Here is a 26,169-nt window from a genome sequence, read left to right as displayed (position 1 = left end):
TGGTTTTTATGGGGAAATAAAAAAAAAGAGGGAATAAAAAAAAAAGAGAAAAAAAAAAAAAAAAAAAAAAAAAAAGTTATTTTTGTGAAGTTTTTTTTTTTTTTAATTAGTGAACTTTCCTTTTTTGCCAATCCCCCCCTAGACAAAGTGCCCATGCATTTGTGATTTCAACCTTTCTTGTAAGCCACAGCCTGGAAGGAAACAGGACAAAAACAAAACAGTTGTCACCGTGCCACGCGGGCGGCTTAGCCTGGCCACAGGCTCGGTCTCTAGAGGTAGCCGAACAGAGTTTACAAAAAAAGAAACAAAAGGTTTCCTGATGGAGTCAATAAGACTGGGTGAGTCCACTTCAACAGTCTTCTCAGTCCACTGCAGATGCTGCGTCACAGTCTTTTAGTTCATTTAAAATAAAAACAACACTTCAGCTACAAAAGAAGATCTCAAACTTTGATCAAAAGAAAAAGAAAAAAAAACACCAGCATATATATATATATTTACAATAACCAGAACATGCAGACATAAACTATATTTCTCCAGTCTTAACGACTAGGATTCATCCCGTCGAGCCGCTTGGGAGAATTATTTTAATGCGTAACCATTGAGACTTTAACATGATCGAATAAGACAGTAAGCTCCTCTCACTGTGAATGTTAATCAATTCTAAGCTATTCAACTATTCAAGCCTAAAGCAATGACATTTCAAACCCATAAACACAGTTTGGAGAGGGCAGCCGAGTCCCGATGTAAAGAACAGAGGATGGTCTCCTCCTTTTTTTTGTTGCTGTACAATGCTAGGTTGTTTTTTTTTTCTTTTCTTTTTTTACCTTTCAGGTTGAACCGCCTGCTGGTGCATTTATAAAAAGACACAACAAATGCTTTTCTGCAAAACGTGAGGCAAAAGCAACATCTTTGCACCACAACAAAGGTTTCACAGTCACACAACGGGCTTTTTTTTCCTGCCCCGTTTTAAAACGATAAATCTGTGGATGGCGGTGGCAATGTTTAAATAATTCAATCGAAAATGAAATATTTAAGTATTCTCAGAGAAAAGGAACCTGCCAACCAACATGAAGTGGCATCAAAAGTCTCAGAACCCCAGACAGAAGTTCTGTTTCAGCCAACGACTAATGGCAAAAAGTGGAATAGTTCCCACCAAAAACGATCGGTTTTTATAATTTTATGATACAACCTTGATGTCTTTCATCTGGTTTTGTACTTTTAGAGATGCTTAGGTCAGATTTAGAACACAAACATAACACCTTCCTAAACCGTGGAGAGTTTTCATTCCCCTGATCCTTCCTCTAAACGGTTTACTCTAGAAACAAACGCTTTGATGCCACTGCGCATGCGCGCACATCTCTGCCTCGCTCTACATTCCTGTACAGCCTCGTACGAAGCTAAAGTTTCACCCCCGGAAGTTTTTTTTTTTTTTTTTTTGGACTTCTCCAGGTCTCTCACTATCGGCATCGACTCGAACTTACCGCTCAGCTCCGTGTTGGCGATGCGCATCGCGGCGCTCTCCGACTGAAGAGTCCGGTTCCTCTCCAGCAGCAGCACCTCCAGAGGTTTGGATGAGTCCTGGCGAGGAGGACGAGGGGAACGAAGAGGTGATGAGCATTGGTTGAATTTTGTTTATACCTTCAGATCTTAAATTCCCGCCCGTTAGACGTGAATTTAGTGTTTTTTTTTAACCTGCACTGAGTCGGTTCCAAACTCCATCGTCTTAAGGATGCTGAGGGGATAAAAGGAGAAACTTTCAGCTCACCAGAACCCATGGACTCTGTTCTTTCACTTGGTTGAAATGAGGATATTCCTCTGGTCTTCACATAAAAGTGTTTTTCTAATTTTAACCCCACCTTAGTTCCTTCTTGACCTCCTCATAGTCGGCTTGCCGTTCCAGTTTCTCCTCCAGTTCCTGACGGATCACAACGAGATGACAAGTGAGAATTTCACGGAAACGCTCCAGCGGCTTTAGTCAAGATGAACACGATTATTACAACACGGAGCGGAAAAAGGGGAAAATGGGAAGAAGTTACAGAGTCCTAAAAACGTTTTATGGCTGAAGAGTAGAGATCCCACACACACACACACACAAAAAAAAGTGAGGAAGTTGAATGTTTTGTTTGTATACCTTGAGAACTGCAGACTTGCTGCTAAGCTGCTGCTCCAGCTGGGAGATCTGGGAGCTGGTGGTCTCACGGAGTTTGGTCAGGCTGGCCTGCAGTCTCTGGACATCCTCCACCAGCTGGGCGGTCTCCCTTTCTTTGGCCCTGAGCTCCGCCTCCAGGTTCGAGTGCGACGCCACCTCCGACGCCTGATCCTGCGGGCAAGAAAGAGGTGTGAAAAAAAGAAAAGAAAAAACTTTCATTAATTGAACTTCTTCTAATCTTTGTTTAGAGTCTATAAAGAAAGTTCCTTTCGAATAAACTAATTTGCCAATGGTAATGAGCCAAAACAATCCATGACGGCGTATGTTGTAAAGTTTCATTTACCGCTGAATCAAGCTTAAAAAAAAAAAAACCCTCACAGTTCCTACTCCTTCATAAACCTAAAACTGACTCTCCTGGACACAAAATCATCAAAGAATTTCTTTAAATGTCTAACTATTTTAGTCTGTGCAAATATTTAACATAAAGTGGATTCACTTACATCTTTAATAGTGTTTTAGGGTTCATTATTACTGCTTTTTTCCCCAGTGATAACACTTTTAATAAATGGAAAAACTGGAGATAATATCATCTATGGTTCATTTTTGTTGTGATAACTGTAATCTTGCTACTTTAAAATGTGATTTAAATGTGTGATAATTTAACCATATCACATCATCAGGATATCTGCATCTCTTTTTGTTGCTAATGCCAGTTTTTATTATCTCGAGATAATGTTCAGCTTGCTGCCATTAGTTTCAAACTTTATCTCAAGATAATGAAATCTGAATCGTTTTGTCACAAGAGCAATTTCACTTGTTTTCATCTGTGTACAGTTTAATTAACCATCTCAACACAATGAAATCTTCAGATTTGTATTTTCCTAATTACCAGCTTTTTAGCTTATTTTGGCCGTGTTGACATTATATAATTCTGTTGAGGAAAAAAATATTTTCAACTAGTTTCCTTATCTCAACTATTTTGAAGTAATGAGATTTTAAGCTTATTTGTAGAAATCATTCGTCCCATTATCAAAATAAAAATGCAGCTAGGGGCCACAAAAACGTCAGTCCAAGGGCCACAAGTGGCCCCTCAGCCACACTTTGGACACCCCTGATCTATTCTGCCTAATCTGTCAGAAAATTAGCTCATTTTTAAAGTGATTTATTCCCAGAATAATCTGGGAAAACAGAACAAGGAACTTGAATCATTTCTCCCTACTCAATTATATTATTCAGTTTTCATCCAGATGCGGGAAAAAAATATTAAAATCAAAAACTGCAGCTTTACATATTTCTTTAAAAAAAAACAAAAAAAAACAACTTTTGGCTCTGAACATCATCACTTCTCGGTTAAAAAAAGGGAGTTTTATCCCATCAGCAGCTTTCCACCGACCAATCAGCGAGGCAACGAAAGTGGGTTACCGAGTCAGGGTCGGCCTTGGTGGGACTGCTGAGCTGCTGGGATTGGTTAGATGACGACAGCTGCTCTCGGAGCGCCTCCGCCTCCCTCTCTGCTGCCTCCGCTCGCTGGAAAACAAACACAAACGTAAACTGGAGATGAGATGGTTATTAGGCTGGGAACCCGATTTAATTTGATCGGCACCGACTGTTTCTTTGCAGTTATTGATCGAAACCTAAGGACGTTCACTTCGCCGCGCAGAACAGCGCGCGCGAGCGTGGAGCCAGAGGTAATAAAGTGAAGGCGTAAAGGTTTTCCATTACACAATCCGCCATCACGCTGTGAAGCGTTTGTGTACGAAAGGAAACGGGCCCCCTTTACAGCCTAAACAAAATGCTCAATAACACGACGGGGGGGGGGAATATTCAAAATGTATAAAAATAAATATATAAATTGATTTCCTTCATAAATCATAATATATTTCCCTGTAGAACAGAAATAATAAGCGTGGCCGTGCATTTACAACCACGCGGCCATGCTCTAGTCTGGAATCATCTGCTACGCTGGCCCAACTTGCCATCATTAGGAGTTACAGGGAGCCGATTTCACAGCGTTCCTAATTGCAACCATCTTGAGAGCTGTTATTGACTGGGTGGGAGTTAAAGTGCCAGGCCAGACAAAAAAAAAGAAAAGAAAAGAAAAAAAAGTCCTGTTTTCCATTTTCTTCTCGTAAAAGCTTCTAAAAAGTCTGACTGAGCTGCGGGCCACGCTGTCACCCTCAGTAAACCTCAAATCAAAAGTGTGAACAGCGCGAGAGTGTGTGTGTGTGTGTGTGAGAGTGGCATTATAGTCGGAGCGTTAACCTTTGGGCTAATATTAACATTGCATGCCTATGCTGGCCCTTTAACCAAAATCATACTCTTGGCCTAACAATGAAAGTTAACAACAATGACATTAACAGATAGCAAAGGGATTTTTTAACAACGCCGGGGCAGAGGGAATGCTGGGAGCTTCGCTCCAGCTGGATGAACTCAGTAGGTGTTCGCTCTATTTAAAGATTCATGTTTTTAATACAGGGGATAGTTTTCATAGCTTTTGAACTGGCAAGCGATTATGAGTAACAATGTCTATTTTTCCAGGCAAAAAAAAAAGAAAGAAAAAGAAGTAGCACAACTTTACTTTTCTCTTGGGTTTAAAATAGTCAAAAATACACGGTGCGTTTTTAGAAAGAGCTTAATAATTCCTTAAAACCAGCTGGACATTAGCGCTGCTCAAAGCAGAACAAATAGGCTGCTTGTTCGGGACTATTTTCAGCCGCAGATTAATACGCAGCCGGCACTCAGGTGAGTATTTTCTGCAGCAAAGACGACAAGGGCGGGGTCGAGTTAAAACAGCAACAGCCCCTGTTTACCCATAATGAAGGAATGACTCGGTCAGAGAGATTCTTATTTTACCCCCGGTTCGTGTTTTTAGCTCAGCGTCGGAGGGTTTACACAGACGGCAGGCGTTTGGTTGAAAGTTTTTTTTTCTTCTTTTTTTCCTACACGCTTTCTCCATCTCAAAATTCACACTTTTCCACACATAATATCTTCGAGCATTACAGACGAACACGTTGATGTCGTTTCTGTGTGTTTGGATTTCAGCATCAGAGTTCTGCCAACAACAAAACCACATCGCATCACCTGAGAGACGGACACCCAAAGCTAATTCCAAACAAACGTGTCACTGACCGTTCAATTATTTCAAAGCCTAAATGTTGTGCGTGGAATGTTTTTAATAAAATCATCTACAGATTAACTGTAGATCTCATTATCCAGATGGAAACGGTACAAAGGAAAGCCTGGAAAGAAATGTTTTAATGGGGTGTTTTTGCACTTTGGATTTTCCTACGTTTCTTTTGTGAAAACTTGGATATTAATGCAAAAAACTATTCTACAAATCCATGCCTAAAGTGTAATTTTAACAAATTTCTATTCACTTTCAAGAGTAACAGTTTTATTAACTCAGGAACACGAGATCAAGCCCATTTTGTTGTGATCATTTCTTTAATATCGTCTCAAAATTATATAATTTTGGGTTTTTTGTTACAAGTTTCACTGGCTGGTTATCTTAAGATAATGAGGCGTTGAGCTTGTTTCGCTGTGAAAAAAGTTTCCTTTTCTCATCATAACATGTCAACATCCAAGGATCTTTATTTTTATATCATAAAGTTCCCATGATCTTGAGCTCCTACTTGTGAGCACAGTTTTTCTTTAATATATAAAAACACGTATTATCAAACAAACGAATTTTGATGAAACTCATGGAAGTGATGCTGGGAGTTGCATCATTTCCATGAAAAAAGTTTCTAAAGATCGATTTGTTACAGATACAGATCATCTCTGACTGCTATAACGGCAACAACAAGAAATTGGGTGTGAAACAAAGATGACTCCCTTTGTATCAGTCTTTCTTTTTTGATAGAATTTGTTTTTGTAAAACAACATGATAGCGCATTATAGAGAAAAATGTAATCACACACAAAAAAAAAGCAAAAAAAAAAAACAGAAGCAAAATGTTCTAATATGAAAATTACTAAACAAGTTAAAGTGACTGGAATCAAATATCCTGCCATATTCATCTTTTTTCAAAAACATATCCAGATTTGAAAAAGTGAAAGCAAATTCTAGGCTTTTTTTTTATTTTTTATTTTTTACCTTGGCCATTTGCCGTTAAATAAAAAATAAGCTAAACGGTGGATTGATTGAAATTTTGGCCATTTGATTCTGCAAATTCATGTCCAAACTTCTCTGAGTGATGGGCAATTTTTAATAAAACAGCAACATGACACTGAGTGAATTACCTGATTGGCTCTTTCCAAGTCCGTCATCACCATCTCAATCTCGTCAGCCCTGAAAGAGACATGTCCGATTAATTAGCGGACGAAACACGATGAAACGGCAAACGGAGCTCAGAGCGAGGGGAGGAGGAGGAGGGAAAACTTTGCAGGTTCTCGGAAACAAAAGAACATTTTGCCCACAAACTCGGCCTCCGTTTAGCCTCCGTCTAAATTTCACCTTAATCCACCGGTTGTAAAACTCCATTACTCGAACAGCTAGCATGCTTGCATACATGTACTTAAGTGCACATGTGTGCCTATGCGTGTGAGTGTGCACATGTAAGCCCCCTAAACCCCAGGCCACACTAAAACAGAGGGATTACATTAATAGAGCTCTAAGTCCTAATACAGCAGACTAATCTGCTATGAAGCTGTGTGATTGTGTCTGACTAATGGTCTGGATGGAGGCCAGGGTTCACCTCTCACTTGCTAGAGGTCAGATGGCAAGAATACATCCAGGCAAAGAAAAAAAAATAGAAAAAAGAAAGGAGGCTGGAAAAATTGTTCACGTTTTACGTGAAGGTGGATGTAAACGCCAACCATCTGCCTTCAAACAGGGGAAATCTACATGTTAAATGAGAGTTGATGTGTTTAAACTTTTAATTTTCTCATCTAAACATGATTTATGCCAATTTGCAAGACTGGATGAATCTTCTATAACTTCTTTTTATAGTTTTTCTACAAATAAAACTCAGAACATCTGAGTTCTTTGCTCCTTAAAGCTCACAATCATACATGTTTGTTTTTTTTATTGTGCATTCGTTTCTACGCTTTCTTATGTTACACTTAACATGAAGCCAAGAAAATTATGGAAAACCCTGAGCATGCTCTTCATAAAAGTGTCTTCAGTCAGAGGCTTCTGCAAATTCGCTGTAATACAGACTGCTACAGGAGATCCTTCCTGTCCACAGCCATCACCTTCTACAGCAACTCTTTGAAGAATCGTGAATTAATACGAGTTACTACATCATTTAATTTCCTTTTGGGATCAATAAAGGTATTTTTGAATTTGAATGTTTTCGGTAGATTTTAATGCGATAAGCTGTTTAGATAACTTTACCAACTTTGCACATGTTCAAACTCTTCTTTGTAAAATAATTCAATACAAGTCAGGATTTATGAGTGTCAATGAAAATCAAAAGTCAGAGGCACTCAGTTTTGCTGCAGAGGCTAAATTTGGTGAAGGAACAGATCTAACTCATTCTATTATAGCTCTAACTGTATGTTTAATTATCCATTTGATGGTTTCAGATTTTGGAAATGCACTCCAATAATGAAATTTGTGTGTTTAATCACCCATCTTTGGATTGTGTAAACCAAATTAAAGTGTACCAAAGGAAAAGACTGGCACAAACGAAGCACAAACTGACGTCAATTTTGTTCGATTCGAAGAAGGCGGAGGAGCCAACTTCACTCCACTTCTACTTTGTGTTAACCTATTCCATCAATTCCCATGAAAATAAAATCTACTTATAATAAGACCAAACGTGAACTTCAAGAGGAATGAATATTTCTACGAAGCGCTGCAGAAGGAGGAACGGAAATAAAGAAATGGCGTTCAGCGCAGCACAAAGAAAGCACGCTACACGCCAGCCCACTTATTTAAGACACGGCGAGAGCAAAGATGCGAGCACATATGTGCACCGCTGCCTCCATTAGGACCTTTTGATCCGACTGCAATCTTTTGATAGCGAACCCAATAAGCCCACGCAGCTTTTGTATTTGTGTGTCACAGTATGCGAAACAGCGCTGTGTCCCATAGGCTCGCGTACTGCTGATTTGAATGTGTTTAACAAAACAGACACAGTTGATATTAGGTCAACATTGTGCCACGGGCGATGCAGCAAAAAGAATCTAGATGTGGGTGGGAGAGCTTTTTCGCTCTACGCTTTTTTCTTTTTTTTTTTTACTCTTTCCTTAATAGTTGAAAGGATCTGGTGTGTGTGTTTAGGCAACATAATAGTAACGCTACCTCAAACAGCTTTTATCCAGTCTTAAGCTATACCGTGCTTGACTCGGCCTACGTTCCACACACACATGTATGTGCACACAAACACACACGAGGTCAGGAAGCCACCGGGCTCAAAAAGCTTGTAATGGAGAGCGTTTATGGGAGGTAATGCAACCCAAATACAGCGGCGCTCCTACTCCAAATGTGATCGCTTAATCAAAGTACAGATGCACAAAGTCTTCTTAAATAACCTTTGGATTTGGCTGTATTTGGGAATTATAAGGGCTGAGGGCCAAAGCAGATCACAGGGAAGGGGATTTTCAGCGCGTCCTGATAACAGTCGGCCCGGCCCGCCGAGCGGGGCGGGTCCCGAAGGTCTGACTAAATTCATCGCCGAACAATAAACCGGGGGGACGGAGTGCGGTTTTGCGCCGCCGAAATGTAAAGCTCAACATGGCGACCACAGGGCGGCGCTGTGTAGAGAATCGGCAGACAGGAACAGAGAAGTAGCCGTACAGAGGCGCTCTTTGTGCCAGGAGAGCTGGTGGGTGCAGCCGGCGACATTAGCAGGACTTCTGAAAGCGACCCAGAGCCTCAGAGCCCCGACTGCACATCCTCCATCTCAGACAGGCCGTTTCATCTCTTATCTTCTCTGTCCTGCTCTTCTCTCTCGACTGCTCCTTTTTCTCCCCTCTGCCTCTGTTCTCCTCCTCTGAACTGTTCCCTTCCAGTTTTCTCTCTCTCATCTATCGCCCTCTCTTCCTCGGCCTCTGTCCTCTGTGCCAGCAGGATATTCCCCTGATTTAGATTTTCATTTCCCTTTCTCTATCACACTCTTATCCCGTCTTCCTCGCCGAGGCCTCAAGCACCCCCTGGCTTTGCTTCTTTTTTTTGCCCACCAGCTTTCATCACTCCATTTCTTTTCTTTCCTTGGCTTTCTCCACATTGCATTTTCACAGCGTGTTACCGTAGGGATTTCAGGGAGGCTTAAAACGAAACGAGACATAAGAGAGAGAGAAAGAGAGAGAGAGAGAGAGAGAGAGAGAGAGAGCATGTGTGTGTGTTTTGAGTATATCCTTGCGCCATTTTACGTTTGTGGGTGCTTGTAATGGACACCGGGGCTGGGCGATGCGGCTTGGAAATGAACTCTCCGATTTTTTTTTTTTTTTACACCAGATCCGATTTCATATCGATTTTGTCTCCCTCTTTCTTTTCCAAAAACGAAATTACAAATGACAGAAAACATTTTCAAAAAGTGGATTTGATTTCAATCATTCTTTCTGTGAATAATACGACAGGGTATCAGGACCAGGCTATGAGAATTTTTTTCTTAATTACAAGAATATAGTCACAATATCAGCAGAATAAAGACAAATTTACCAGAACGATGTCTTAAAATTATGAGAACAAAAGTTGTTTTAATGAATAACAAACTTATACAATTAACTTGTTTCGAAGTTCTCATTAAAAATGATTCATTCTTCCAATATTATGACTTTATTCTTGTATTATCTCAACTTCTTGCGTTACTATGACTGTGTTCTTGTAACACTAGGACTTTTAGTAAAAAAACAAAAAAATCTTAGTCTGATATTCCATGACAGAGTTGATCTGAATTCAAAGTCTAAATAAGTAGAAGCTGTAAAGCACACTTGTCAAAACAAGATGGCCGCCCTGGGCCTGCTGACGTCACTCTGAGCTGTGGACACTTGAGGATTGCAATAGTGAGAAAAAGAATGTCCAGATTTTCCAAAAATGTCGTCTTCAAAAAAACAAAAAAAAATTGATTAATGATTAAAATGATTTATCTCCCAGCTGTACTGGCCTTGTTAATTTAAATATAAATATACTTTGCCTAATTGTTGGGAATAAGAATAACTAGAGCGGTAGAGACAGAGAAACATTTAGAGAAATTTGTACACACACGCCCTCCTAAAGCATCCTGTGGGGCTGGAAATCAATAAATCATTAATCTTTAACAAGGACTAAACGATTAAAAGGCGGCTGGCCAGACTCTCGCAGAAGAGGGGGGGCGCAACGTTACATCCACAGGGTCTGCCTCCTGCCGATCCTCTCGCAAACACACACACACACACACACACCGTGGGCTTCGCCACGTCATCCAGATTGTCGGGGTGTGTCATCGGTGTGTGTGAGAGTGTATTTTAAAAGGGAGATTACCTAAACGCAGCGAGAGACGAGGGGGCTGCAGGAGGCGGGAGCGGGGGGGTCGGATTTGTCACGTAAACTCCTCGCTGGGAAGTTTACACGGCGAATTCATGTTCGCGTGCGTGTGTATCGACGTGTGTATGTTTCACATAATATGAATGGCATTTGTGTGACAGTAGACCCACTGAAAGGGTTAAAAGTTGTTCAGCCAAACACTGGTGATTTGCTCAGCCAAGCAGTAAACGGGGGGGAAGGACTCCGAGGACTGGGAGGGTGCAGGGTCGGAGAGGGGTTTGTGTGCGCTTTAAAGCGTTGCATTAAAATTTCAGATCACAGCACGCCACATAGTCAAGGACCCTGACTGCCTGAGGCTCACGAATGAGTGAGTGAGCGAGCAAGTGTGTGTATACTTTAATGTGAGTGCATGTGTGTGGATGTGGGCGGGCATGTGCTTATTAGCTTCTGTAAGCAAATGGGGCTGACTATAGGCATCCCTTTTAACAGGGTTCTTGTCTGAAATGAAAGGAAGAAAAAGAATGGGAAGGGAGGAAGAAGAAGTAGTGAAGTTCTAAGAAAGTAGAGAAAGAAGTCCAAGACAGTCAGAGAAGTGGAAAAAACTAGGTGTCTCCTTGATAAACAATAACTATCGATTAGCGCCTCCACGCTGCACGCAATATCTTCATATGGCCTTTCCGCTAACACAAACACACAAGGCTGAGAGATAAAAGATAAAGTGTGGGTGGAAGAAAAAGGGAGGGAAAAAAAAATATTCTGAGGAAGACAGAGGAGGGATCGATCTGTTTTTAACAGCCAATCAATTTAACAACGCTGGTAATGGAGAGACACGGAATGCCACTGGACGGGGCGGCTTTTTGAAAGCGGGGCTGATTCCAGGTTGTACTTTATGCATGCACGCGGGACGCCCTTCAAGCTTTTATTAAACGCCTCGTATTTAGCAAGGGAGTTCCAGAAAAGTGCCACTTTCTCTTACGGAGCACAGATGATCAATAAAACGATAAACGTCTTGCTCCCCCCTCTCCTCTCTCTCTTTCTCCCCACCCGCCGTCCCATAAATATTATTTTTCAGCTTTTGTGGAAGGAGTCCGGACGCTCGAGTGGTTCTGGTTCCCACCGCTAACCCTGAGAGACGGCGGAGTGTGAATGTCATAAAGTGGCACTTTGCAGCGTGGAGTGCAGACATGGAAAAGCTTCTGTTCTCATCCTGCCCACCACTAGGAGATCAATAACGATGGCGGCACACATCTCTAGTAGCCGAACCCGTCTTTCAGCTCCTGTGGCTTCAGGATCCTAAAGAGAGCTGACCAGCTGACCATGATGCTGCCACCGCCATGTTTAGAGATAGGAATGGTATTTTTTACCATGGTGTTAAGTTTTATAATCCAACCTTGCTTTGAACGTCTCCTCAACTCCTCTCCTCCCCCCCCTTTTTTTAATACAATATTGGAAATACATTAAATAAACAACCGAATTCCTCTTCCAAGTAAGAAAATAAAATATTTTATTCCCTAAAATGCAATAACAGCATTACTTTAGCAAACGACTGACGGATCTGAAGCTAAAACAATACGTCAATGTGAAGATTTCAGCCATTTCTGCTTGATTTATCAAGAGTTTAGGTTATTTTTTTTTTTTGGATTAAATAACTGATAACTGGACAGTAAAAGGTGCTTAAAAGGAAATTCTAACAGAATTTGAACCAGGTGAAGCTAAAACTGCCACTTGAGTAATGGAAAGAACACATTTACAGGAAAAGGAGGTTTTTTTGCATTGTAAATGCCAAACTTATACATTCTTTGCATAGCTTTGGCTTAATTACTGCTCTGAGTTTGTTGCTCTTTCAGCAAATGGCATGTCTGAGTGTGTATGCTCCAGTTAACGATTAGCCGATTACTAAATTAGTTGACTATTATTTCAACAATCGATTCATCCCGTTTAATCGTTTCACAGCCCACTAATACGACTTTTCAGCTTTCTGAAAGGAGTTTCGACACTAAAGTGGTTTCAGTTCCCATAGCTAAAACTTAGACAGTGAGGAGTCTCTCAGTGTGGATTGCAGACATGGAAAAGCAGTTTTCATCATGCCCAACACAACCAGATCAATAATGATAGATGCACACAGCTCGAGTACCTGAAGCCATCTTGTTTTTCAGGTCCTGTTAAAAAAATAAAAAAAAAAACCCGTGTGGCTCCAAGTCCGAGGCCTCAAAGTGTGCTGCTCTCTGTCTCTCCGATCCAGACGGAGCACTCTAAACTCCACGGCAAAAAACATAAATCTATTTTGATGCTCTGCCGAATCTGCAAAATGCATTACAATCCCTCTCAGTATTTACTGTGAGTGGGTAATGCTGGGATTTGGAGGCTGCTGAGCGTTGTGGGAGACATTCCAGCTGTTAGGGGAGAGAGCAGGAGGAGTTTCCAGGGAGGGAGAATCACTAAAGCAGGATGATTATGTCAAGAGCAGAATATGGAGGGCGCCAGAGGGGAAAAGTCACCCTGTAAACACACACGCAGCCCAGAGAGACACGTACTTTGCCGTGGATTCCTCGTCATACTTCGTCTTCAAATCAAAGAGCTCGGCCTGAGTTGTTTCGAGTGCTGAAAAAAATGGGTGAAAGAAAAAGAATTAGTTGTTTTTTTCCCCCAACTGCATTTCATCTTAAAACAAAAACATAAAATTATGTTAGTTTAGCTTCTCATCCAAAAACAAGAGATGAACACAACCTTTAATTAATTTTGGTGATATTTCTATCAGATTAGGGATGCAAGTTATCAATTAATCTAAAGATGATTGATCTTATTGATCGACTAATGCTTAATAAGCGTCCTTTTTCTTAAAAGCTTTTTCCATAACATGACGGGCTACATTTTTACAATATGTTGAATTTTAAAAATATGTATTTTATTATTATGTTGTGTCAGTTGTATCAAATACTGACTGAGTAAACAGAAAAGTGTGTTGTTTTTTTTCCCAGATTAACTTAGACCTATTTATAAAATGTAACAAAACAGGTACCTCTTAGGCTGCTGAGCAGAAAAAAATGAAAGATGAAAAGAAAAAAATATGTAAATCAGAGAGATATTCATACAAGTAGCTCCCTGCCATCTGTGGTTGCTCTTGGAAGAATCTTAAAGCTTCGTTCTATGAAGTGCATAAACTCACAACTGCCCTCAAAATCAACCTTCATCGTGTCTTTTATCATCAAGTAATTTTTCTGCGGTAATGCTGCCCACTTTTAGCGCATCAGTAATTTTTGAATGAGAAGTTGACGCAGCACCGTCATGTGGCTCAGCTAAATGAGCGCTGTTACGGATATAACTTCTGGAGCGTTTAGATTTCAAAACAGAATCATATAAAATGCATTTTGTGTCCCACGCCGGACTTTTATGGGACCGTTTCTCTTTCCCGTTCAGAGGTGGTGCCGCCATCTTTATTCCTCACTGATTCTGCCTAAGGATGACCAGTGGCGCCCTCTGCTGGATGGCGGACAAACTACATCACTACAATCAGGTCTAAAGGGATTAAATAGTCGAATGGAACTAATTTTAATTTAATAAACCATAAGTCAATTAATTATTTACATCCCGATGCCAGACATTGATGTGCTAATTTAAGTCAGGTATTTGCCTCTTCTGACATTACCTTCAACCTTCTGAACACAAACGCAGTCCAGATTAAAGTGAAGCAGAAAATGAACAGAGAATCAGTCTATCAGAATTGGTCAATTTTCAGCTTGGATTGGACCTGAACAGTAAAAATTTGAAACTCAAAGATCATTTTCCAGTCAGCGAGTGTTTCATATTTGAGTGCAACCAGGTCATGGTGACAGCATTTTCTTCTTGTGGCATTGGGTCGGTTACAGAGTGAAGGAGACACAAAGTGAGCTTTTCTTAGTGTCAGAAAGGGGCTCAAAATGAAGTCAGTGGAAGCCCAGAGAGGTGGGCCAGGTACCTGTCTGCAGGGACTGCGCCTTGTGTTCAGCCTCTTTCAACCTTGAAGACATGGAGTCCTGACTCTCCTGGAGTTTCCTAAAGAGGTGCGAAAAACAGAGCAGGAAGCACAAAGTCGCAGTTAAGAGATAGTGAGTCAGTCATTCTCGGGTTCACACTTGGTGGAAAATGCAACCATTCCTCTATTTTCCCACCATTTCTGAAGAGTTTTTCCCCACTAAAAACCCTCCACAACACAACCCACTCCTCATTAAGCAGCCCTATTAGGCAGGAATGTCTGGCCACTGGGGCACGCTGCACCCAGGGGGTGGGGTGGGGGTGGGGGGGCCGCAATGGCTGACTCAGAAGGTTGGGGGGGGGAGGGGGGCGGGGCAGAAACCACAGGGATAAAATAGATTCATTCTTGGCACATAAAAAGTTGGGCTCTGCTGAGAAATTGCCGCTGCGTGTAAAAACATCAATAATCCAGCACAAATACGGCCTTTATGACACCCTTTGATGCACCCCCCCCCCCCTCCCCCCCAATCTTTCTCCCCTGTCCTCTCTTTTTTTTTGCCCCCTCCTTCCCCCTTTCATCTCCGTCTCTCTCCTTCACTCGCTCCTTCGCGGCATAAAATGCATCAGGAGGTGCCATCCATTTACCAGCCTTCTCAGACACAGGAAGTCGGCTCTCTGCAGACAGGAAGGGGCCTATAAAACTCTGACGTACAGGAAACGCAGTCGGACAATTGATCTTCGACTGCAAGCCTAGAAATCTTTAACACACCTTCGGAACGTAAACAAGGTGATTGACAAGGGGAAAACATGGGCTTTATGGAGCTTCATTATGTAAACAAACCCTTGTTTAGGTCGACATATTCCACCTTCAGATAACTGGGTCAGCTGTTTATTATACCTCTTCAATGAGTTTGACTTCTCGTTATTAAAGCTTTTTTACAACTATGAGTCTTGCTCAAAATTATAAAATACTAAGAGTCTTTGGATTTACATAACAGTACATGTGTATTATTTACAAAACAAATTAAATTCAAAACATAACTGTATGCTTTTAATGAAGTCAGAAAAGCAAAAATGATTTAGTGTGACATTTCTGTCTTTCTTGTAAACCAGGGAATAAGGTGGTGTCGTTTTGTTAGCTAATTAGCACAGCAACAAGTGGGGGCAGTACGGTGGTGCCTAAGCTTCAAACATTCAGAGAAAACTCTGGTCACTTTCTTGATCCTTTTGATCGATTTATAACGGACTGTCTAAAGAGACACTTGTTGCCTCAAAGAACTTAGCAATACATATCAAATTAGACCAACAGAAGAAAATTAATGGCTTATAATCAAAACCAAAAGAGAAAAAAAAGGTCAGGAAGTTTTCCGCAAAGTCCCAGAAAACAAGTTTTCAACCTCGACACATTTAGCGATGGAGTGAACATGGAGAGGGAGTTTGTTCTATAAAATGTCAGCCCCGTCCTAAATGAGCGACGTTACCTTTAGGTCAGAACAGAGGGAAGCAGCTGACCAGCTGAACTCAGAGCCACCTGGACACGGAGAACAAGGCAGCGCTTTGAATCACTCAATCTTTAACTCAGTTAAACCAGAGCGTTCCACTTAGCCATAAACAGATGTCACTTCCGCCTCATAGGGGGCGATAAAGCACTGGCTTGTTCTCTGTCAGCGCCGTGTACAAGAACACGGTGATTTCTCACAGGAAGTCGGTTAAGTTTTTGTATCCTTGCGGTTCCTGAAAGATAAATTATCTTCAGCTCTCCTCCCTCCAGATGGACGGAGGACAGACGTATCTCTGCACAACATGCGTCTTAAACTGAACCTTTTTTTTTTCCTCTTCCCCGTTTGGCTCGTGATCTGACTGTGTTTTTTTTATTTTATTTTTTTTATCTGCTGTAGTTGGGTGTGACCCATTTGAATGAAAATATTAAGTAACAAAAGTGTCAGAGGGGAGTCCTACCGGACGTTAGTGGTCAGGTACGGCTGATAACGTTTCTTCCACACACCCCTTAACTGCTTAACTGAACTTTAAACATTTAGGTTGCAGGGATCAATGGCCTCTGCTGTCCGTGCGCCTCGGCACGGTGGAACAACATGATTATTTTCAATGCAATATTCATAGCAAGAGGGGAAAAAAGCATAAATTAGAGTCTCAAAGAAAACATCTTTTAAAGAGCAGATGCTGACCTATGGATATTTTCTGAAAGGGCTTGCTGGGGGCAACAGCCCAGGGCTCCAACTTTTGGGGGTGGCCCTAAAGGTTTATTTTGTTTGCTTTGTTTTTAATTAATGAATGATGAATGTTTTGTAAGTAAGTAGGTAAGTAAGAAAGTAACATTTGATTAACTGCATCATCTCAGTTCCTTTAAAACTGTTCAAAAATACAACCCGATGTTTTGGTAGACATCTGGGAACAAGTGGTTCATAAGTGAGCTTTGTTTATTAGTTCCTCTAAATATTCTTTGCAGTAATCCTTCAAAGTGTTGATAATTCTGTCTGAGGGCCACAGCGTCCCAGAGAACTAAAATAACCTCATAATAAAGACACAATTATCAGCAGTCAAACTGTTTATCATACCTCTCCTTCTCTGCATAGTCGTTGTGTAGCTGGAGCTGCTTCTCTTGGGCCAGGTTCTCAGCCTGGTTCTTCAGAGTCTGCTCGTATTCGCGGATCTTCTCCTTCAAGGCCTTGATGGTCACCTCTGAAAGGAAAGAGTCGGGGCAGAAAAAACAAGTGCTCAAACTAAAAGGAACGATTTGTAAAGTACGGCAAAAACCCAGAGCACATCCATTTTCTAGGACGTGATAAGCGGCAGCCGTGACCATGATGTGTTTGACGGGGCATTTTGACCTTTAGGGAACAGCGCTTCATATCCACACATTCTTCTTCTTCTTGTCAGCACAGGCCGCAGACCGTAGCCCCCGTGGCTCCGGCCTAATCTTTGCGTCCGCGACTGGTACCGAATATTCAGCTGCTCCCCCCAAGCCAGCAGATACGCTGTCTTCATTAGGGCCGCATTAGGACCAAAATCCCATAACCTGCCGGCTGCCGAGCTCCGTATGGGGGCTGGCTGAGATAAATCTAACACATAACTGGAGTAATAAACAGGCCTGTGTGTTCGTGTGCGTTTTTCAGAGAGAGATATAAGCGAGTGAGACAATGATATAAAGCAATGCTGCCTTTGACTGAGGGCTCTTAGCGCTCTGTGTGTGCACGTGATTTAAACTACAGCCTCACAGCTCTGACACATAATCAATACAGGAGAGTCCCCTTAGAGCCCTCTTACCCCTTAACTGCTTAACTGAACTTTAAACATTTAGGTTGCAGGGATCAATGGCCTCTGCTCTCCGTGCGCCTCGGCGTGTATGTGTGTGTTTGTGTGTGTGCGCGCGTGGAGCGAGCCACGTGTGGGTTTCAACAGGAGTGGGAGTTCCAGAGTGTGTTTTGGGGGGTTTAAATATCCCCCCGCATCTATTGAGGCGGGAAGGAGGGATAAAGGATGAGGGAACAGAAAAATCAATGGCAGAATGGAACCCTGCCGTTATCGAGCTGTTCCAATTAACTCTCGCTGAGGAAGAGAAAAAAAAAGAAGAAAAAACACAGGGTTGGGGGGGATTCCAAAACATTCCCTCACTCGCTCACTCTTCCTTTTTGACTGGATTTGCAGCACTTTTATTACCGCTTCACACTCATCTCTCTGCCTTTGTCAGTTTTTCCATCTTTCTCTACCCTGAGGTAGCCCGTCGTCTTTTATTCATGAACCCTCTGCTGGCTCCCTCCACCCCCACATCTTTAAAACCTATTTGAAAATGTAGAACCTTGTACGTTTTCCTGTGTTTCTGAAATATGCATGATGCATTAAATATGTTCAAATAAGGACTTAAACCTTGAATTTGTTGTAATGTTATATATTCTTTTTTTTTTTTTCAGAACTCGTCAAGATAGATTCTGCATCTTGATCACAAAAAAACTCAGATTTTTTTCATCATTACATTTTTTGGCTTTCGTTTCAGTTACTTTTATAATTGTGACTCACAGCCAATAAAAACCCAACATTTTAAATTTCATAAAATGCTCATATTACATAAGACCAACACAAGGATGGTTATTACAGTAATGCTGGTTACGGTTTGGTCATACGCCATCATGGAGAAAAATGCTGACTAAAGCTGTCCAGGAGACCGTTCCTTCCTTTCACAAGAAAGATGAGACACAAAAGGTCACTGCTAAAGGCACTGCCTCATTTCCAAGCACAATATTGGAAAGTTTAGTGGAAGGAAAAAGTATGGTAGACGAAAAAAAATGCACAGGAATGCAAAAAAATTGCAGCGTTGTCAAAGCCCATTCAACGGTTTGGGTGGTTGGCAGGGCCAAGACCCTCCTCCTGGCTCTGATTGGCTGTTTCTGACAGAGCAGTGTATTTGTGCAAGTTTCTGTAGGAACTTGTCTTTTATCCCCACAGCTTATCCATCTCATGTGATGCTGTCATGACAGAGTGAAAGTGTTAAGAAATATGGAGCAACCTTTTTATAAATGCTGCATACTACAGCTTTTGCATTTATATAGAAATTAAGATCCCAAAGTCTGGAGGAAGAGCAAAGAGGCAAAGAATCCAAGCTGCTGGAGGTCCAAGTGTGTCGTTTCCACAGCCTGCCATGTCCTCTGCCCCAGTTGGTACCCAGTGTTTCACCAAGTCCAATCAGGAACCATTAAGGCACCTGGTGCTTCCTCCTGCTGACGAGCACCATGGAGATGTTGATTTCATTCGATGCCACTTTAATAACCGTGGCATCAATGTGCAAAGCTGATCACCTGGCAAATCTTTGAGGTATTGTGGAGGGGAAGATGAGCAATGAGACTCCACACTCCTGCTGTTAAAGCAGCCTCTGCGTTCTCAGCTCCACAGCAGAGCCACAGGCTGATGGCCATGCCAAGCTGCACTGATGCAGTAAAATATTTAGTGCCTGCATCTACTTCCCAGTGGGCCGACGTTTCTACACGAGATTTTAATTTTCTGGGAAGCTGACTTTTTTTTTCCCCCGCTGTAAGTCATAATCCTTAAATTTATAACATTTTATAGAAGAAGATAAAAAAAACACTTGTGTAACTGTTAAAATTCCTTTGATGCAAAATTGACTAAATTTATATAATGTAGGAGACATGATTCATATTTGTTATATACAAAAGGGATCTATGTTGGGAAATGACCCAATAAAATTTACAATAAAATGTAAATGTGAGGGGAAAAATGAGAAAAGGTTTACGAGTCGATTTGTAAAGGGAACTAAAGTTACTTGGCCTCACATGATCATCAGAGTGACTTATTTTGAACTAACAGAAGTAAAGGTGTGCATTTATCGCATCGTCACAACGAATTTATCATTTTTTGTGATAAATTTCTTATTATGTTTTATCATTGTCATGATAAATTTCAATTATTGAAGTTTAAATCCCACCAAAACTGTCTGTATAGACGGGATTGTTATTTTTGCCATTTTCTCCACTGCTTGTTCAATGGGAGTATCATTAAATATTAATTAATTTGAAAATATGATGAAGTGCAGTTGCTATGTGCAGTTTAGTGACAGAAATCACACTTTTTTTTATGTGACTGGTGTCCTAAAGCAGCGCATCACAGATGGATTTGTTTGTGTTTGTGGGGTTATAATTGCTGTTTCATGCAGCGACAGTCATATGGTTACCTAAAAGGGAAGTAATAAATAGTTCTTATTGTCACTTTCATCGCTATCACAATAGCATCACAAACTATTGTGATACTACAAAACTTAAAGTCTGTATCCCCCGACTCCAAACAAGAGGACCAGTAAAATTTTCTCAGAACCCAGAGAGACACTTCAAATGAACAGAATATTCACCAAGTTAAGACTTACTTCTCTGTTGAGCAACTAACTAATTTTCTTTTTAAAAAATGTCACAGCATGAAGCAAAAACCCGAGTCATTTTGATTGGTTTCGGCTACCTCGTTGTCCCCTGTAGGTTAACATCATCCTCTCCGTTTGCCCCCCCTCTCGCCCCCTAACCTTGGTTTTTAACTTCTGCAAACTCTTTGTTGTAGTCCTCCAGTGTCTCTCGTAGCTTGGTGTTCTCTGTCTCAATGTCGTGCATCCTCTGGAGCTTCAGCTGCAGCTGCTGAGCCAGCTCCAGCACAGGTACAGGGTCTGAGGGGGAGGGAAAAAAAGAAAGAAAAAAAAAAAAAAAGACGAAATGAATTAAAAAAAAACACACTCCATGTTAACACACTCCAAAACAGATCAGACAAGCAAGGGCGGCGAGGTGGCCGAGTGTGTTTAGAATAACTGCAGTCAAGGCCGTCTGAGAGCGAGCGTTTGAACTGCTGATGCGTCCTTGAGCAAGGCAATGAATCTTACAAGCTTAAGGACAAATGTTTGAAGCTGAACCCTGACCTCTGATCTCTGTGGAAAGTGACTGATTGGAGGAAGAAGTGAAACACAAACATAATTAGAAGAAACCCTTTGATAAGGGAGAATGTACTTTCAGTCGTTAGCGCACAGAATACAGCTGTACTGGTAAAAGAAATGGATCTATACACAGTCATGTAAATAAATTAAGAAATTCTGTATTCGTTCTCCAGTAGTTTAATCTCTTTCGGCGTTGTTTTATCATTTTGTGATGGCTTTTTTGTTATTTCACTGCATTTTCATGTAGGCTACTTAAACTACATTAAAAGCCATTCGTGTAATGTTGTCAATCTACTGAGCGCAGATTCTCCTTCATGGTGTTTTTCACAGAGATTCAGCAGCAGCAGCAGAAAACACCGACAGTCATGGAAACCAAAGGAGCACCAACCATCACTCAAATTAAGCCAGTAATGTTTTAAAACTACAGCGGGTGAACTATGAGCTAGCTGTCAAGCTAATCCCAAAGAAAATAAAAGCAAATAGATCATGTCCAGTTTGCTTGAAATGTTTGTGTCAAATATGTTGACAACATGATTATTTTCACTCAGGGTTACTGCACTGGAAAACTTCCCAACGATTCACTGTCATTTTTATGTAAAAGGCAAATATTTGTACAGCAGGAAGGTTTTCAATGTGGTATCAACAAACGACAACAGCAAAGAAAGAAGGATAAGGGACACAAAGAAGAACAGGATGTAGGACACAAGAGTTTAGATCAGGCCTGAATAAATGAGACCAACCCAACCCGAGCCCATAGACATTGTGCTGGAGCCTCTTCCAACCCGACTAATTAACTCTAATTAGAGAGCCAAGCCCGAAGTAAACCTGATCTATTACTTTAAACTGCAACCAGATTAAAATCCTTCCAGACCTCCGACTTTGCACTCTGCTTCCTTATTAGCGTAATTTCCCCCGTTTTTAGCGTATGTGTAACCTGTTCCAGCTCCATCTTGTTGCTTGTTATGACCGCAGGGTGAGTCAACAGCAAATGATCTGGGATGTGTGACGGACAGGAGCAGGGCGGGGCCACGTGGGCATGCAGGGAGGAAGCTGCGCTCGCTACAGTCTGATTAGCTTCTGCACCTCACTTTGATTCCTGACCAGGCTGAACTGACCGCCCTTCTATTCAGACTAGAATAAGTAGATTAAAACATGTTTATGTTGTCCATTCTCCTTTAGGTTTTTCTGTGCTGGAACAGGTCGGGTCGGCCTATTGATCTGAACTCTACAAGAAAGGAAGGATAAAAGAAGACTGGAAAGACATTGAAGGAAGAAAAGATGTGATGAAAGACAGAGAGATGGGATGGAAATAACTGAAGCAGGACACAAGACAGACAAAAAATGGGATGACATAAGGGTGGAAGAAAGGAAGGAAGCAAAGACAGAATAGGGAAAAAAACAGCAATACTCTAGACATGCAACAATCTGACATTAACATCTGTATTGATCTCGATATTGAAAGAAAATTCTAGATCAGGTATCATTGACAATGTACCCGATACATAAGGGCAGATCTACTCAGTTTAATTCTAAGCTTTCAGCTCGGAGCGATGCCATGCTGTATTATTTATTCAACGTTATATTTAGAATTACCTTTGTCAGTTTAAGTTTTTTACAAGTTATTTTACATTGGCTGTTATTCTCCTAATTGCACTGACTGAACAAATTAAAACTGTGTTGCTTTTAAATGTTTGACCAAGCTTGTGAAATGTGCCGTAGTGGTGCAGAGTTATAAAATAAATGTGTAATTCAGTACATTTATGACTGTGCTTGGGGAAAAAAAAAATAATAATTTCAGTTAATTCAGCACCATTTTACTGTGCTAAACCTCAAATATCTGTACTGGCATCAGAAGTGAAAAAAGTGGCTTTCCAGCCAAGTTTTCTTAATCGCTATCCTTCAACAGCCGTAATATTTTTAATCGATACATTGCTAATGATGTAATAATTATAAAAGTTAAACTCGAGGCTTGCTGTAAATGACGCGTCACAGTTAGCCGCCGCGCCCCTGACCCCGTGCGAACAAACTTTCTCCGTTAGGTCCAGTCAACAATGGCCTTTAAGAGGAAACTGTTGAGCTTTGTCATAAACATTGGCTTCGTATTAGCGGGGATCTAACACAACGATGGCTGACACAGCAGGAGAATTGGATAACAGACGCAAAGCGAGGCAGACAGACAGCAACACAGATTAGACACATTAACGAGAGATTACTGGCTGTGATCAGTTAAAGTGTTCGCTGCGATGCATCTTGAAAGCGAGAGGAAAGGCGAAACATGGCAGCAGACAGTTGGACAAAGCAAAGCTGTAAAAAAAAAAAAAAAAAAAAAAAAAAAAAACAGGCAGCGAGAACTGTAAATAAGAGATTAGAGACACGGAGACAGAAGGAAGAAAGGCAACTTTTCTGGAGGCATTTTACCAACAACCCTGGAAAACACACAGCAGGGTTAACTGTCAGTGTGATGAAGAGAGCTCTGTCAGTCAGGCCAATCACATCTGATTGGTGCTCATGGGTGGCAGACTGGTGACAGGCAGCCAAGAGACGCAGGCAACGCTCATCAGCATGCCAGCTAAAAGAGCAGTTTATGCGTGTGTGTGTGTGTGTGTGTGTTTGTTGTACAGATAAGAGGAACTGACAGCTTACAGCTGGGGGTAAGAGCCGTGTATGTGTATGTGTGTGTGTGTCTCTTGTGTCTGACGCAGTTAGATATCTTAACTATGCTAATGAGAGATCAGCAGAGAGCGATTGGGGAATTTCATGCTGATTTTGTGCCGTCAAGGTGACACACCACGCAGGGTTGAGCTCCGACACGCACACGCGCGCGTGCGCGTGCGCACGCTAACTCGCTCACACAAGTTGGAGTCTCAAACAAACAAATACTAAGTAACATAACAGTATGCTCTGAATATAGACTCCTATCTACTTTTGTGCCCTTGAAAATTAACTTTCCCTCTCCCGTTTATCAAAGTTTTGTCCTTCACAGAGACGCCGTCCCTCCCCGACCGGTTAAAGACAGCTTGACTCGTGGGCCGCTGGTGCTGAGCGCTCTCACCAGACACCTTTAATCTAAACCAGAGCACGCTGGGATGACTGTCCAGGCCTTCAAGCTGACAGAAGGCAGAAGAAAACACACTGTTTCCTCTTTCAAGACTGCTGCATTAGTCAGGCTGCTCTGTGTCTCTGTGCATGTGCGCATCAGGCATTACATCATTGTCTCGCTGCAAGTTAAGAATAGCCCCGTCAGAGCCGGCGCTGACTTATTGGGAGCAGTACAATCCAAAGATATTACTGTAGGTCTATCCGTGTGGGAATACGGTGACCTCCTTACGTTATAGATGAACTCGACTCCTTTCTCGTTCCTACATACCGGGGCCCTCCAGGACTTCTGCGCAGCTGAAAACCTCCAACCAGCAGCGCTATGCAGACGCTACCGTCGTTTTTCTCTGCCTCAGTGTATGAAACGTGACTGGTTTTATTTTATTTTTTTTCTTCTGTGCGTGCGTTTCGCCGCAGCCAATCCGGGGCCGTACTTGTCATCAATGTCAGGATGCACCTTCTGTTAAGACCATCTTAAAGCTACACCCGTGGGATTAGGCCTTGTAAGGATGTATTACGGAATCACACACACACACACACACACACAGCTGAAAAACGAGACGGCATTAGAGCGAACTGGGCATGGGCCGGTTAAACCTCGAAAATGTTCCAACCTGATTGATGCCCAGCTGTTCAGAAACGTAAAAATATCAGATCTATTTCCAATCAGTAAACCCACTATATATCTAAGAGCAGTAAGATGATAACCCTCTTCAGTGTGGACGCTGTTTCCGTGTGAAGACTTTTCCACTAAAGCTGTCTTCTTCAAACTGCGCCCCCTAATGGTCCACAAGGTACTACATGTAAACGAACAGTTATTTGTTGTAATGTGAGCTCAAAGTGAAATGTGTGCAGTTAGCTCATCAAATAACTGAAAATAATAAATCGATAAGTGGCTTAAGACTGGATTATCATTTTAACATGGAACTCTTTGCCTTGATAAAACTTAAAAGAGCTTACACAATAAAATACTACTGATCTTTGAAAGGAGGAATGTATGTCTACAGGCGTATGTCTCAGTTTCTCAGTGTGAATTACACAATAGCAGGCCACCAGCACGCACATATACCCTTCGCAAAAAAGTAGTTAATTCAATCAGGGCATTAAGGTACTAACATTTTAATTTCAGGTTGTATATTTTAAGCTGTTGTGTTACTGCGAGGGCAATTTCAAGTTCGGCGGTCCGTGAGTGTTTGCTAAATGGGTTAAGTGGTCCTCAGCCTGGAAAAGTTTGAGAAACACCGCTCTAAAGTGATTTCAGTGCTCACTCAGGGCTTGTTCTCAACTGGTTCTGCAAAATCACCCGTTTCCTTTCCCACAACCAGTCAAGTCTGTTGACTCCTGTTGATTCTCCATGTTTTATGCCGTTTTTGCGAAGCAGCATAGTGCATGGAGATAGTTTAATTAGCGATATCGCAAATCCTTCCAGCCAACAGCTGTTAGACTCTATAACCATCACTGCTCCTAACAAAATCATTAAGTGTTTACATCCCTGCTGGCATATGCATCATCATCTGCTCTGCTCTTACTCATTTTTAAATATCATTTCCGCTGCTATTCCACATCTGTTTTTCTGCGCTGCTATACTCTATTGAAAATAGTTTGTCTTTTTTTAATGCTCACTATACAAGCACGTTATCTGTATTTCCGTACAAAGTGGTCCGACTCAGTTGCACGTCTCTTGGATCATGAGTCCAACATTCTTTCTAATAATTACACAGTATTTTCTGATGCAGGATGTTACCATTATTTTTTATTGTTAAACTTGTTGCTTTATAACTTGTTTTTAACTCTTTAATAACTTTATTTTGTGTGAACTTTTACATTGGATGCTGATGTTAAACCTCATTTTTTCCCCCTTTGCTTGTCAGTAAAGGCTGTTTCTATACTATTCTTTTCCAAGTTATAAAACAGCATAATATCAACTGTAATAATTTTGTCTTTATCTTAATATGTTATTAAAACCTGCCAATAATCTTTTTAAATTTAATACTTAATCACAACAAAGGCTAACTTGGTTGTTTTGAAATACTTCTTCTCATGAAAAACAGAGTTATGGGTGTGGAATTAAAATGTCAGCAATCACTCTTGCTACAGAGATATTGCTTTAAATCTTCAAGTA

At 41.3% G+C, this 26,169-nt stretch overlaps 1 protein-coding gene across 6 annotated transcripts in view; it reads right to left on the bottom strand.

Annotated features, from left to right (window-relative positions):
* Positions 1-26,169, bottom strand: part of cux1b (cut-like homeobox 1b) — a 116,551-nt gene that overhangs the window by 31,478 nt on the left and 58,904 nt on the right. For all 6 annotated transcript variants that reach the window (XM_015049369.1, XM_015049367.1, XM_015049368.1 and 3 more), the window contains exons 5-14: positions 20,553-20,690; positions 17,089-17,212; positions 14,517-14,593; positions 13,096-13,162; positions 6,391-6,439; positions 3,572-3,676; positions 2,132-2,320; positions 1,857-1,915; positions 1,693-1,732; positions 1,482-1,578 (exon numbers count right to left, since the gene is read on the bottom strand). In XM_015049369.1, the coding sequence (XP_014904855.1) occupies positions 1,482-1,578; positions 1,693-1,732; positions 1,857-1,915; positions 2,132-2,320; positions 3,572-3,676; positions 6,391-6,439; positions 13,096-13,162; positions 14,517-14,593; positions 17,089-17,212; positions 20,553-20,690 (945 nt within the window). The remainder of the gene's footprint in view (positions 1-1,481; positions 1,579-1,692; positions 1,733-1,856; positions 1,916-2,131; positions 2,321-3,571; positions 3,677-6,390; positions 6,440-13,095; positions 13,163-14,516; positions 14,594-17,088; positions 17,213-20,552; positions 20,691-26,169) is intronic.

This window comes from Poecilia latipinna, unplaced genomic scaffold, assembly GCF_001443285.1.
Source record: "Poecilia latipinna isolate Pla-1442-1.1 unplaced genomic scaffold, P_latipinna-1.0 Scaffold943, whole genome shotgun sequence".
NCBI classification, from domain to species: Eukaryota; Metazoa; Chordata; class Actinopteri; order Cyprinodontiformes; family Poeciliidae; genus Poecilia; species Poecilia latipinna.
Note: the sequence above shows the minus strand (reverse complement) of the source record. Positions and strands in the feature narration are given on the sequence as shown.